The sequence below is a fragment of the Achroia grisella genome, unplaced genomic scaffold (assembly GCF_030625045.1).
Source record: "Achroia grisella isolate CSIRO2021 unplaced genomic scaffold, CSIRO_AGI_Agris_v1 utg640, whole genome shotgun sequence".
In the NCBI taxonomy this organism is placed as follows: domain Eukaryota; kingdom Metazoa; phylum Arthropoda; class Insecta; order Lepidoptera; family Pyralidae; genus Achroia; species Achroia grisella.
In genome coordinates this window covers 5515340-5530181 of record NW_026712977.1, presented here as the reverse complement: position 1 = coordinate 5530181, position 14842 = coordinate 5515340, and the positions used below count along the sequence as shown (strand labels likewise).

Genomic DNA, 14842 nt, shown 5'->3' with positions numbered 1-14842 from the left:
TATAGAATACTATATTCATAAAAAAAATAAGTTGTTGGTTAAGCGTAAGTAATAAATGTAGATAATAAGTTCCTCGAAATTAAAATGACAATGAATTTAAATTTTATTTATTTATAATTTGGTAAATAATATCTAAATTAATCAGAAGGAATAATTTTTCCTCACGTTAAACATAAGACTATGATGGAAGATTGCGGAAAGTTTGCGGAGAACTCCAAGAGCCATAGGTCTTAAATTTATAAATGAATGGTTGGAATACAAAGATATGATACTCCACAACAGTTTAATTTATCTTATTATAAAGCTTATGTGTCTAAAGATGACTGTTTATATTACGGTACGGTACCTTTCATTACAATAAACTAGAGGTCAATTATGAATCTTTGTCTGTCACTATTTTTGCTAGTCAATTATATTTAACTGTAGTTGCACTTTCTGCCTTCGGGCTGGGGTTCACATGGGTATCGCATGGAAGTCGACCAGTGGGTCGGCAGTAGGCCTGCCTGACGCGGTGCTTCTATTTGATTCTACTTCCATCATTATTATTGCTTTGTAATAAGAAAGACTGACATACCTATAATCATTTCTAAATACATAATAAGAATTGTGTTGCTCAAATTTGACCACAATACATAAGACAGATTTTGTTGACAGGACCAGATATTATTAAGATTGAGATGTGTTTTTTTTTTTCGAAAGTTAATGCTTTATAAATTGTAAACGTATATGCATTTTCAAGGGAGAGTAATGGCAGCTATTCTCCCCAGCACCTTCCTAGATACACGCATTATATTATCTAACACACTAAATAAGTAGAATGTTGAAGCTTTGAATGAAAAGTTTCTCTATTAAAATGTAACGTTAGTATTATCAATGTTATCACACGAGGAAGTTCGTGCACATAATGTTATCGTCCATTGAACTCATATTCGACTGTTGTTTGTTAATCACTGTAATAAAAAAAACGAATAATATGCGAGGTCTCTATTACGGCACCAAAACATATAATAACACTTTTTAGAATTCTAGTCTATTTGTAGGTCACGTAAAAACAACTGTATAAAGTTGAGTGCATTTTCTACTGATGTATATGTTACAAGAGGTGTAACATTCAACGTTAATGATAACATTCCGTCAATATTAAGGCGTGGTTGTACAATTTACGTTTACGGTATTTTCATAGAAAATCGCTTAGTGTTCATGTCGATTCTACTTTGACCGCATATACTAGTTCTACTTCATATAGCGTACATACCGTTTCTATGAACTTTAATAAAAGTCACCCGATATATTATATATATATATACCTATACATCAGTTCCCGTTACTGAAGACTAGAAACCGCATGTAGGAAAACAACGTTATACGATGCCTCCGTGTAACAAGTTACGCGGCCGCTATGTTCTAGATTTTAGTGATGATCTTGCATGTTCTCTCTAGTGAAATGTCAATTGTTCTATGCAATACACGGTCAGATAGATATGACGAAATTAAATAATTTAGTTATGAAAATCTGAATATTTACTTAGAAGAATAATACATTTATAATGGAATCGTATTATTAAATTAAATTAGCTGAAGATTATATTATAATCATTATTTTAAGCAAATTAATTTACGTAGCGTGAAGTTGATACTGGCTATATGAACCCTACATATAATATATGATATTTTTTATATACCCGACTTATTTGTTCGTTAAAAAATATTTGTTCCGTGAGAGGTATGAAAAAGTATATTAAACCGCTATACCACTGAGGCTGTCTTGCCGGTGTCAACCTGCTCGGGAATCACATAGATCACTCACACATCTCATACGTCACTCTTACTCATAGTATGTAATATTATGTTATCTGTGCTCATAGAGAGATAGTTAATAAGCATCTCTCTTTCTATTAATTACCATGAATGTGTATTTACTATGTATATTCTGTAAGAATTTACAAAAAAGAAATGTATATAAGTATTTGTATGCGTTGTTTAGTACCCATAACACAAGCTCGGCCTAACATGGGATTAGACGGCGCTGTGTGAATTGGCCTAGGTTATTATTATTATTAGATGCCTTTACTTAACTGTGAATATGCGTTTCTAAAATACATACGAACTGGCTCGATATGATGAGCATTTTTTATTTAGAACGGCTTTAAGATACATTTATAAAAATATTAAATACAGTAGTCTTTAGAGTTGTTCATAATAATAATACATGTTTACTTGAAACATTATACTATATTTCAATACTACCCGCAAATAGCAGATAGATAGTATAACGCTCAATGGTGCAATACATTTTCCCTTTGCAGTTTATTAATAACTAGTGATCCGCCCCGTCTTCACACGGTTGCAATTATTATAGAGAACAACTGTTTAAAAATATAACGTACCACCAATGCTTGTCTTCAATACAATAGCTTTCTATATGGAAAAATATTCTTAACATCGATTAGATTATTAAAATTAAAATTTTAAGTCTTTCCTCTTTACAATAGATATTAGTTTAAACTGGGGATTTCTGGATCTATTATACATTAATTAGTTTACCAGTTCGGGCGTATCTTTAAAATCATACAGATCTCGTTAGTATAATAACAAACTACGGAAACAACCGGCATTTAAACTATACGTTGTTCTAAAGCTCCACAATAATGCCTCGACGCAGAAAATAATCTAATCACTGCAGTCGTGTAGTTGCAGTAGCGTTTGAAGAGATAGAACTATTACCTTATTCACGAAAGCGTGGTGACCTCAACCATCAAAACATAATGCATAGCTATCTCTTTTCATTCTTACGGCTAAATATATAAAGGTCAAAGTCGTGCGATCAAGATGCAAGTGATGCACAAACCGCAATCCTCTCGTTTCGCGGGAATATTATTTACAAAATTAATATTTACCGACACAGACTGTAATTTTGTCATATTCTCGGCTTTATTGCGCAGAAAATAAGCATTTGTACCTCTTAATAATATATTTTGAGTAAGACGGAGTGTGTTGTCGGTGACAAGTTTACGCGCGATGCACTTTGAAAGTTTCATCTAAGAGTTTCTTGGTATTAGAAGATAAAAAATAGGCAAAGACAAAGTGACATAGTAGCATTTTGAAAATAAAATTAACATTAATTATTAAAATTTAGACACAGCAAAAATTTGTTTAAATACTTATTTTTGGAGATTATTTTATAGAATCGTCGTAAGAAAACGAAATTTAGGACCTTCTTATACATAAAACAAATTAAAATCAAAAATTTTATTAACTATGATCTATTCCATTTAAAGTGACCCAGCAGTTACTGTTAACATCGATTTCCCGGTACAGTTTGAAGCGAATTAAATCACTCGCTTTCTCTGCGATGGTCCGGCCACAGATCGTTATGAATTTGGAATCTTTCACGGTGCAACAGTACCAGATGACGTGCTAAGAAAATTGTTACGCGATGACTAGGTACTGTCGCAACTTTTAAAATTATAATTTAGTTTTTATATTTTTCCTTTTAATATTCCGAAGAATAAGGACATAAATGTGAGTTGAAATTCTTTTTCGGAAAACGTTAAAAACAAGCAACTATTGCACTCTAATAGGTTCTGGAGACAATAACGGTGCTACAGCTAGATCTAGCAATAAACAAGCTGCTACTGCGCTGCTCAAAAAGACCTTGGCCTGTACATGTCGCTTTAGAGGGATTCCCATAGCAAACAGCAGCTCAGCAACAACACGCGTCAACTCGCCAGCACGGCGCCAACGACGCCAAATAGCGGCAGCGTTTACAGCAAAGATAGCTGCTCCAGCTCCGCATAGGAATGCCTATAAAATTTTACATTACATTTATTAAAGACATTCTGATTCCGCAACTTCGTAGCCATATAAATTTTGGTTGTAAGCCAATTGCTATAAAAGAAACATTTTAATTGAATCTTGCCATAATACATAAACGAAAACCACATCCAAATCGGATAATCAGTTTCTGAGATTCCAAAGATATTTATTTTTGGTACAAGGGTATTTATCTCTGGGTGGTAATATAACACAGGTAAAATACCATATTAGGACGTGCGTATTGCTCATTTATGTGTATACATACACCTACGTATTAATTACTATTTAAGACAATTATAATTGATTATTGATAAATAACGATACAGGAAATTTCTGAGGATTATATTCCTAAGAAGAATCCATTGTCTACCTTCGTTTAAAAATTTCTGGATAGATTTGAGAGTCATCCATTTAACTTCTTTCTTGACATTAATTGAGAGCAAAGAATAAACTACTTATTACCGACCTGAAAAGCCTGACCGCCGCTATCCTCCGTGCCCGCACACAAAGCCAGACCAAGCAAAGTAATGCAATATGTAACTAATATACCGCCGGATACAGACTGTTCCCATCGGAACACGCGCACAGAACGAAAGTGTATCGTCAGAGCAGCCACCAGCAGAACCAGAGTAATCAACCGTAAGGCAAGAATTGGCGTCTTCTTATCATTATGACTCGTTGAATCGACCATAATAATAATAACTATTAATCTAAAGTCCGATTAACGTCATGACGTTTTAATAGATTTAATGACAACACGCCTGACAAAGAAAGTATAATAAGTGCTTTGTCAAGAGGACGTACAATAAAATCTTTGAAATGATCATGTACATGACATTCACCTGACAGACTGACATATTGACGGTTATTGTTATAAACACTTAAGTAAATAATCACTGTGTATAGCTCTAAAGAGATACTGTTAGATAGTTAGATACTGTTATTGTTCTTAAATGGAAAAGGATTTAGTGTTCGATAAGTAATATAAATTATATAGACATCAATTGATTTGTATTTCATAGTTCTAGAAGAAAATTTATGTTAATTCCAAATATCTTAGTGTAATATATGCATTAGGTAATACACTGTATATGCAATAATCTTCGACAATAAAAATAATACCTTAGTTGAAGAATCTACTAAGATACTATTAGATACTATTGTTTGATTCGTACCAAACATTGGATTCAATTGATTCTTGAGACCAGCCTTTAGAGTTGGGCAATGAGGTATTGGGGAATGAAACGAGTCCCAACGTAATAGTAAATCTCTTTACATAACTCTCTTGCAGTTCTTTATTCACCCAAACTTTTGAAAGATCTAGTAAGCAAACTTATAAGCCAACGATGGAGAAGTTACACGTACCCGACACAATAATTTCAATGCCATATCAAACCAGATCACAATAGGCATCTACTCAAAAATAATAATATTATTATCATTTTTTTTTCAAGCCAATGTTGTAGCTATATTTATTTACATTGTCATACTATATATACATAACTTAATTATACAACAAAGAACCTAAAATTAAAAGCATCTACTTAACAGCAGAAATAATGAACTTTATTTATGCAAATTCTCCCTTTGACTTGACATAAAATATCTTTTTGTCTTCAGGGTATGCAGAAGCGTTGTGTCGTTTCCCGGGGGCGCCAGCTCACTCCCATGTCACGTTCTCTGATGAGAAGATGTCTGAAGGCACGGTGGCCACGTACACTTGCGAGCAAGGCTTCGAGCTCCTGGGACCAGCCAGGAGAGTATGCAGCGCGAATGGACGATGGACACCGGACGGCATACCATTTTGTGGTAAAAAATATTTATTATAATCTTAATCTTAAAGATCGTAACTTAATTATAAAGTTATTGCAAAAAAATATATTGTTGTTATTTTCTAAACTTTCTACAATTAGTGAAGATAATAGTAAATTAATCTTTTGTTTTACATGTAATTTATTGTTATAATCTCCATATAAATTATACTACATCAATAAATTTGAAAAAAATGTCTTTGCAAAACACAGATTAGACATAGAACATCACAGACTCTAGTAGTTGTAACTCTATGCAGTTGCAGCTAAAGTTACATATTTATATATTTGCTCTAACTAAAAATACTCCTGTAGATATGCTCCATTGACCAACAATATACAATTAAATAAAAATGTTGTATTGTATACAACACAAAAATTCTATGCAAATTCTTGTTGAGCACAACAAGGATTTTTATTTAAAATTTTAATGGATAGATATAAAATAAGCAATGATTCACTTTACCAAGTGGAAATTTATCTGTTACCCTGAGACCCTTACACAGACCCTTTACACAGGACCAATAAATTATATCTTTCCTATAAAAAAATATCCAAACGTCCATCAGAATAGCGTTACCAAAAATATCTCAAAATACATTATTTGTCTAAAAATACATTATTATGTCATTGTTATTACAACCAGTAATACTATTACCGAAGTATTACTATGCAAAATACTGCTCCAGTAAGTCAATGACGGCATACTCCCAAACTGCATTTAGGCAGAACAATGTATGTCGCAATATCTCACCATCACAGCATCGCGTACACAGCTCACCACTGTCTGCATGACCCACTTTTACTTTCTTCGTTGAGAAATCACTTCACACGGGCCGTGAATGGAGACGAAAAAGCGGAAGGTATTGTGCCCGCCGTACTGCACTCCCATCGCTCTCTCCGCCTCCGGAAAGTGCGGCTTGCCATTGTCGCGCCCTTGACTGTGACAGTTGCCACATTTGCGCGAGATTATCTTCATCTAATAGTAGACAATACGTTACCTAATCATAATTACCTGTGGATTATATCTACGTCCGTAAGTAATGAATTTATTTTGGTAACTAAGTATTTCTTGTCAATCAGGGTTGGAGGGGAGGGATCGTTTGTGAACGGGACTAGTGGCCTCATTGTTAGTAATGTAACATGTCCAGTATTTTAGTACTTACTGAAGGACATTGTGCCCAATTTCACCACTATGGGCTTAACCTACCTATCTCGATGCTTATCATATTATTTTCGACAGATGTTCCGCCAGGACGCTAGAATAGATAGACGTACCTGGCACCATTCAATATTCAGGCATAAGAAAAAATATTTTACGATCCCCAATTGACCAATTGGGTGGAGATCATAAATATTACTATCAGTTAATTAATATTCGAAGATTATAATATCGCACGCTAACTATTAAATCATGTAAATAATTCGCAGTAAAACTTTAAGTGCACTCTTAAACAAATATGAATAGTTATTGAAGTTATTATAGGAGAAAATAATATATAATATACTAATAATGTAAATAAAAAATTCGATCCCAAGAACTAAAAACTAACTCAAATCTCTTACACTGATTGTGAGATATTTCACCCAGATAATTGTGGCTGACGACGAGTATAAATAAAAATAAATTATAAATAAAAACAGTTCACCCAATTAATATTTAAAAGAGAAAGCTAAGTTATTATTATTTAAGTTTACGTAACGGTCTCAGCATAATGGCGATAATAAAGCAACGGAAACATTCTATGTCAATATATCTGTATTGTTGTCTGATTGATATTGAGAGCGTATACGTATGACACAATTTGACACCCGATCGGTCAGATTATCAGGGCCAGATATAGGCTTTCTCTTATCACACAAACAAACATGGGGCTCCGGGTAACCCATCTATCCTCCCTAATTACTCTGGATAAGATATTGGTACTTTTAAAAGGACTTATAGAACCCTCACATAGATTTCTTGCGACTGTTATGACTGATTAGATAGACAGTAGCATTGTTAACTGTCGTTGTTGCATTGTTTGGTGAATGCAATTGATCTGATCACATTAGCTCGGTATATTTGAGTCTAACATTACAAGGGATGTTTCTACCATCTTACAGATTAATTTCTAAATTGTTATAGGAGTACCCTAATTTGCACCGACTCTCTGGTAATCCAGAGAGTCGGTGCAAATATATGGACATACTAATTACAGTCAACACGACTGAGGTTGCGCGACTCGTTGTTACGTTTGAACAACGAAACTACTAGTTCCTGCGAGAGATAAAAATCGGAAGTATATACGACAAAAATCTATACTAATATTATAACGAAGAAAGCTTTCATTGTCTATTTATTTGCAATGAATATACTTTTAAACTATTGAACTTGAAAAAATATTTTACCATTAAAATTATATACGTGTGCGAAGCCGAGGCGGGGTCCGGTAGTCCGGTGACCGTGTAAATTTGATATGTAAATCTCTACATGTTACAATTATGGCTGTTGTAAACAGTGTTTTTCAATCTGTGGGTCGTGACCCCTAGGGGGGTCTCGAAGCATTACTCGGGGGGTCGTGAAGCATTAGTCGGGGTTCAATGTATATAATATACAATAAAAACACAATTTTAGTGAATGTGCTTGTTTATTTTTAAAAAAATTATGAATCAGTAAATGATTGAAATTTTGCTGACTGAAAATGTTTAGTAACGTTTATTAACGTTTCAAAACATTAATAAACTAATCATTTTATAATTGTAGTCTATTTCTCTTTTTAGTTTTAATTTCTACCATTGAACAAAAAGTCAGTTCACACAAGTATGTAGTGGCGAATTGCACTAATAATTTAAGTGAATAATAGATCCCTGTACCAAAATAAAAACAAAATCTTACCTGACTTACCCATGTATGCTTTAATTTTTTTTTCACACAAGGGGTCGGCATAATATTTTAAACTATAAAGGGATCGCTAAATCAAAAAGATTGAATAACACTGGTTTGCAATAACGGTAAGAGATGTCGGTGGAGAGTCGTCATTTAATAATTGTGTTCATAACAACGCCGGCGACAGGTGGCCAGCAGCGTGCGCGCGCCGATAACGCCATGCAGGTGTCATTGTGCGCTCGTAACTGGGGCTTCGTCCGGTGGCGGCGCTGCACGACCATCACACGATCGACGCGGATGTAGAAATTATTCTATATCCTTGCGTGTAATATATATTACAAATAATACTAAAACCACAGTATGCATTCCAGAAAAACAAGCGATTTAAAGATTTATTCACCCATATAAGCTATATTAGCATCATTGAGTTCATAAAAAAACTGAAATGTAGAAATAATTGTAGCCGTACGAAGGCTGAGCGGGCCGCTAGTGTACCTAGTTAATATAAAATTAGTGTGGTACGTGGCAAAGAAGGCCATAAATTAGATATTATATAGTAGTAGATGTGCCTGCGGCCTCGTCCGCGTGGAATATTGACCTTGACCAAATAAAGAAAAAATATTTAATAATCTAATCTTGGAATTTTTTAATTGACTTGGAATATAATATTAATTTATCTATATTTATTTAATCAACAGCCTAAAAAATAATTTTTATTCTTCTATCGATAACGATAATTCTGTAAAGGTTGTACCTTTCATCTCCCCATTCAACACCTTACGACTCTTTTTTTCTTTATTTATATTTAATCAACAGGCTTAAAAATATGTTTAAAGTAAGTTCAAATATGTTTCTTTAATAATGACGATACTTCCATACAACCCTCCATGTCCCATTTCAACCCTTTTTCGCATTATAAAGTAGCCTATGTTCTTTCTCAGGGTCTTGACTAACTGTAGACCAAATTTCATTTAGATCGGTTCATTAGCAAGAAAGTATTAACTAGTTATGACATCCTATAATAGCAGTTTCAATAATATATATTGAATATATTAAAGAAATACAAAAAATAAACAAAACCATAGTGTACATAGTACTACAAACAGTACTATGGTTTTTTTTTATCATCAATTACAGGTATAGAAATTGTTTAGCCAATCTAGCATAGTTTACATCTTTGTAGGAATTGGATCATCGAGTTGTTTGCGTGACTGACGAGTCATGTATAAAATTACAATAAGAACACAACGGTGATCACCTATGCTAGACACAAGTCATCGCCATTTGTGGATTAAACATCATAGTTAAATCGATAGCATTAATCCATAAATGACAACGATTTTCTAATAAGTAAGTTCAGCCGCATTTTATGTGTCTATACTTACTAGGTCAGAGACCCGATGGGTCAGTGTGCCATTGTGACAATCCGATCGAAGGTGCATGTGGCGAATAATAAATAGCATCCATTTATAGAACGATGACAAACACGTCCCATATAACTTTATTGTTTGTAGCACGACCAACTTGAGCTTCTATTAGACAGGGTTACCTACTTTGTGTAAAAAATAAATATTAATATTTCATTTATCTTTTAAAATATTTTTAATTTGTTTGTTATATTTCAATGAATATTTTCTTAAAGTAAACTAGTTTAATCTGTCTGTGGAGTCGGTGTAATTTTTAAATATCACGACTTTATGAGCATCGTAATAGTACTTTAATTTATGTATATTATTAAGAGGAATCTGCTATTTGTGTTAATTCTAAAGTGCAATGATATTTCCGTTTTTCTTCGTTGGATCAGTAGGTTGGTGTGATGCGACTTCCTCAATTTAAAACTTTACATCTCGAATATTTTCAGGTATAGTTAGGAGTGATTGGTAACCCTAACATTGGAACTTACATTTATTATAGTGTACAATCAATTTTATATTTGGTGACAGTGAAACCATGTCAGAAACAAGTGTCTTATTGTGACAACGAAACAAAGATGTCTCATATTATTATTTTAATACATTATACTGATCTTTTAGGCTAGTCGCACATATTTAGTTTTCTTTTATTTACTTTGTGTTTTAAAATCAGAATAACATTTATTTAGAAAATATAACTGTGACATTGATAAAAATAATATAATTCAGAATTTTAACTAGGAAAATTATTATTTAAATAAAATAGAGTTTCAAATCTATCTATAATAGATATAATCTATATCTATTTGTTCATCAGTCATGCGTCCTTTAATTCGTTATACATACATTATAATAGGTGCAACATTTAAAGTTAATAATTAATTACAATAAATCCATAAACACGCGGACTGTAACTTTTATTATTATTTAATCGATATAATGTTCCATTTAATTAATTTATATTATTTATGGGCACTTTATGTGTTGTCAATACGGACAGTGATGATGGCGATAGTGACGGCGAACGGTCTGCGTAGTTCTGTGGTGGTCGGCAGGCCGTGGTCACCGTTACGTGATACGTTGTATACGAAGCACGCAAAGTGGACGCGCCGTTAGGTACAGGGCTAGCAACGTCTCAATCCATCCAAATATATCGAGTAAATGTACACAACTATACTGTCAAAACTTCAGCGTTAAGTTTTTCTAATAATACACTTTATTTTAAAAGTTCTGAACTTACCCTATTTTTTATCATCGTCATAATAATAACAAACTGTTTTTATAACCCAGATTTAAAAAAAATGTATATAAAGTTACTTAACAATAAATCAACATAAAAAAATTATATATTGCACAGATATAATTATATATATATATATCTAATATTAATTATTACTGTTAGGTTATTATCTTATCAATAATAGAGAAAGTTCTGTGGCATAACTTGACGCTGTCTAAAATGCTAGTAAATAGATATCGATTACGTTGCCATTATGGGACTCGACGGTCACCGTTACTGCAAGTGGCATACTTTGATACACCGTTACTTACAGGGCTGACGAGGGCTTATACTAAAACTAGATTAATATGTGTGTATATTAATAAAATACATATATCAATGTGTGACTGTAATTTTAAATCTTCCGAGTTTTTACGCTTCCTTTGTATACGCAATTCCTATTATATTAATTTAATAATATTCTAAATTAAAATTAAGATTTAGCTCTTATTTATATAATTATATATATTTATATGTATGTATATGTATTTAAATGTAACTAGTCTGATGAGACTACTACCAATTATAAAGTGATTAAAAAACAGAGACTACCGGTGTCCTCCTTTGTATAATACATTATATCATTAAAAAATAATAAAAGTTGCGTTTTTATGGATTTATTGCAATTGCAATTTAAAGTTAATAATAAATTAATTATTAACTTTAAATATTGCACCTACTATATTCTCTTCATTTATGCCTAACAAATTAAACATTTGACTGATGAATGACTTGGACAACACACAGACACAATATATCTCCTTTAAATAAATAATAATAATAAATAAATTCTTCAACCTCGTTTAAAAAAAATATTTCATAGAAGGAATCGTGTTCGCTTGAAGAGAAACGGATGTTATAAACCTACTTTATTTTATAAAGTAGGTTTATAACTGACCCCAAAAAAACCGAAGATCTGTTTTATATGTCATCAGTATCTTCGGTAATTGCGGACAAATTTTTAAAGTACCTATAATACTTTATTTTGTTCCGAAGAGAATTCTCAGCCTGTAATCCCACAGTTACTAAGTATGTGATAAAGCGATCCCAGGGTAAGTGAGTAGTATGTATTTGAAATTGGATAATTTACTCAGATATTTGTATCATAAAATTATTATTTTCGTGTTTAACAGTCGTATAATTAATAACAAATAATATTATTGATTAAGAACCTTATTATACAGTATAATAAGGTTCTTAATAATTATACGACTTCTTATTAATTATACGACTGTTAAACACGAAAATAATAATTTAATAACATTCAAATTATTCATTACTATTAATAATCGACACTCCATTTTTCCAATTTTTAATCTATTTTATCGGTACATACATATACGGTATACGGTGATCGCCAGCCCTGCGCTTACGCACGTTGTTAGTTTGGTGCGAAGCGGTCCGCCTCAATGGCTCTCGTAGTAGAAGCCGTTCCAGATTTATCTATTTGGTATTACAAACGGCACGTGTTACTGTTTATATAAAATGTGCACTATATTGTAGTTTTTGTACGTACATATTTTAATCATTTCAATATTAATAGAAAGTTTACTGTTATGCTATACTCGTGTATATTTTTTCTGAAACTCCGATACTACTTCAATTGTCTTTATTTTTATTTCGCTGTTGTTATTTATTTCATATTCACGTCATGTACAGTGAGCTTATTTCAGACGGCTTTCATAATGTCATTAGATAGTTACACGGTTTAGAATCAAATATACATAGATACATGTAAAAAGAAATGAAAAATATGTCTTTCTTTTTCAATGTTTCTTACCTACTTATCAAATAAGCAGATCGTAGCATTTTGCAAACGACAAATCTAAAAACAACGATAAATATTTCCTAGAAACCGTAAAAAGTACATAAAAATGGCTCCAATGTAGGCCACAACGTGCCGTCTCAAAAGTACAATGGACGCACGTTTTGTTTGAACCACTCTCGCTTTCGCTGGACACAACGTGCGCGCGAGTATTTCGCTACACCTGCCGTGCGTTGTACTTACTAAAACTTCAAGAGTGCCCTTTGGCCTTCCTTTATTCAAACTACATATTCTGACGGCCTCGGTGGTCTAGCGGTGTAGCACACCGCCTTAGTTCCGATGGTCGCGGGGACGATTCCTCGCACGACACAAACATTTGTATTCATGAGCATGATTGTTTGTATCACTTCGGGTATTTTCTTTGTATATATGGCGATTATCTTCCATACCAATAAAAGGTATACCTACTTAACTATATTATTATTAGTATTGTAACTGTATTATTATAGAGACTTATGATAATTTCTAGATTATTATTGTTGTGTATCAAAACTCGCGTAATCGTAACCGCATTGTACAGATATTTATGTACACTGAGATTTCCGCGTCGCAAATTGATGCATCTCTCATAAAGTTCGAGTAGCCGTTTCCTTGGTCGTTCCAGTCCACCGCCGTCACTTTCCATTTCGCTAGTATTCGGGAGTTTTTGCCGCCATACCACTGACAAACTGACATACATTGTACATCACTCACGTCGCATAACTTTTTATTTACCTATACAAAATACGGTATACGAGTCGTGAAATTAATTTATTCACTGCCTTAATGAGAGTTAAACATTTTTACTAATTTTAGCATAAAGTTGTACATTTATGCTTTTTAATGCGTTATGACAAATAACGTTTGTCCCTGTTTACGATTTAAATATTGTAAGCCGTTAAGGAATTAATATAAAAAGGGTTTTTTTTGATGATGAGTGATTTTAACTAGTTATTATGACCCTGGCAGAGTACTAGTAAAAGATAAGAATAAAATCATCGAAATGAATTAAATAGTATAGAATTTATACAACACATACAACAATATTGAAATAAAAAAACAAACAACAATTGGAATACAGAGTCTGAAGACCACATCTCAGCTGCTAGTCCTGGAAATATGGTTTCCAGTGCTGATTTCCTAATGGGGTCGGTACATACGAATCTGCTGTTACATTCTACAGTTTCTAAGATGACCGCGAGTGGAAGTCAGCGTTACAGCATATTTAGCTTGTATTTGGCTTAATAGATTACTAACAATGCCATACCATCTGCTAAGACCATTATCGATCTGTTGTAAAGGTGTAAGCTTTCTCTAGAAAATGCATTACTCATTATTCTGGTGTTGTGTCATTCGTGTATATCATATATATTACAGTCTGCGCCTTATAGAGGTAATAGAGCTATAATTAACACAAATTTTATAGTTTTTGTGACACGATTCATTACTTTTTACATTACACTGGATGTACAGGTTTTATGAATGCAGTTTTTATGAGTTACCGTCGTACACTTATGAAATACTATAGTTGGTCAGAAAACGGCCTTAATGTGCACAACGCTGAAAATAATTTGATATATCAGATGAATGTAATTATGTTAAGTCGAAGTATCTACCATAGTCATATTATAAGTTAACAAATCTCTGTATGTCGAACTTGTATTTCATTTTTATGTAATACATTTATTCTAATTCTGTTGGCCGCAACTAGCCTTTATAGGTTCATTGGACACTGGTGAGGACATTTCAAACGTGCGGAAGAAGTTATGAAGCGACTGAAAGAGCAAATCTTGAGGCAGACTTTCCACAGATAAAGTCATAATTCGAGGCTAATGTTTCTATTAATGTTTG

General features: G+C 32.9%; 2 protein-coding genes across 3 annotated transcripts in view; one reads left to right on the top strand and one right to left on the bottom strand.

Moving 5' to 3' along the window:
- Positions 1–14842, top strand: part of LOC131849228 (uncharacterized) — a 45389-nt gene that overhangs the window by 12888 nt on the left and 17659 nt on the right. For both annotated transcript variants that reach the window (XM_059199255.1, XM_059199254.1), the window contains exon 2: positions 5437–5625. In XM_059199255.1, coding sequence (XP_059055238.1) covers positions 5437–5625 — 189 coding nt within the window. The remainder of the gene's footprint in view (positions 1–5436; positions 5626–14842) is intronic.
- On the bottom strand, positions 3187–4572 carry LOC131849229 (uncharacterized). Its single transcript, XM_059199256.1, has 2 exons — positions 4283–4572; positions 3187–3804 (listed from the first exon to the last, which is right to left on the bottom strand). Exons 1-2 carry the CDS (start codon positions 4505–4507, stop codon positions 3565–3567), a joined length of 465 nt encoding a protein of 154 aa, XP_059055239.1. The 5' UTR covers positions 4508–4572; the 3' UTR covers positions 3187–3564.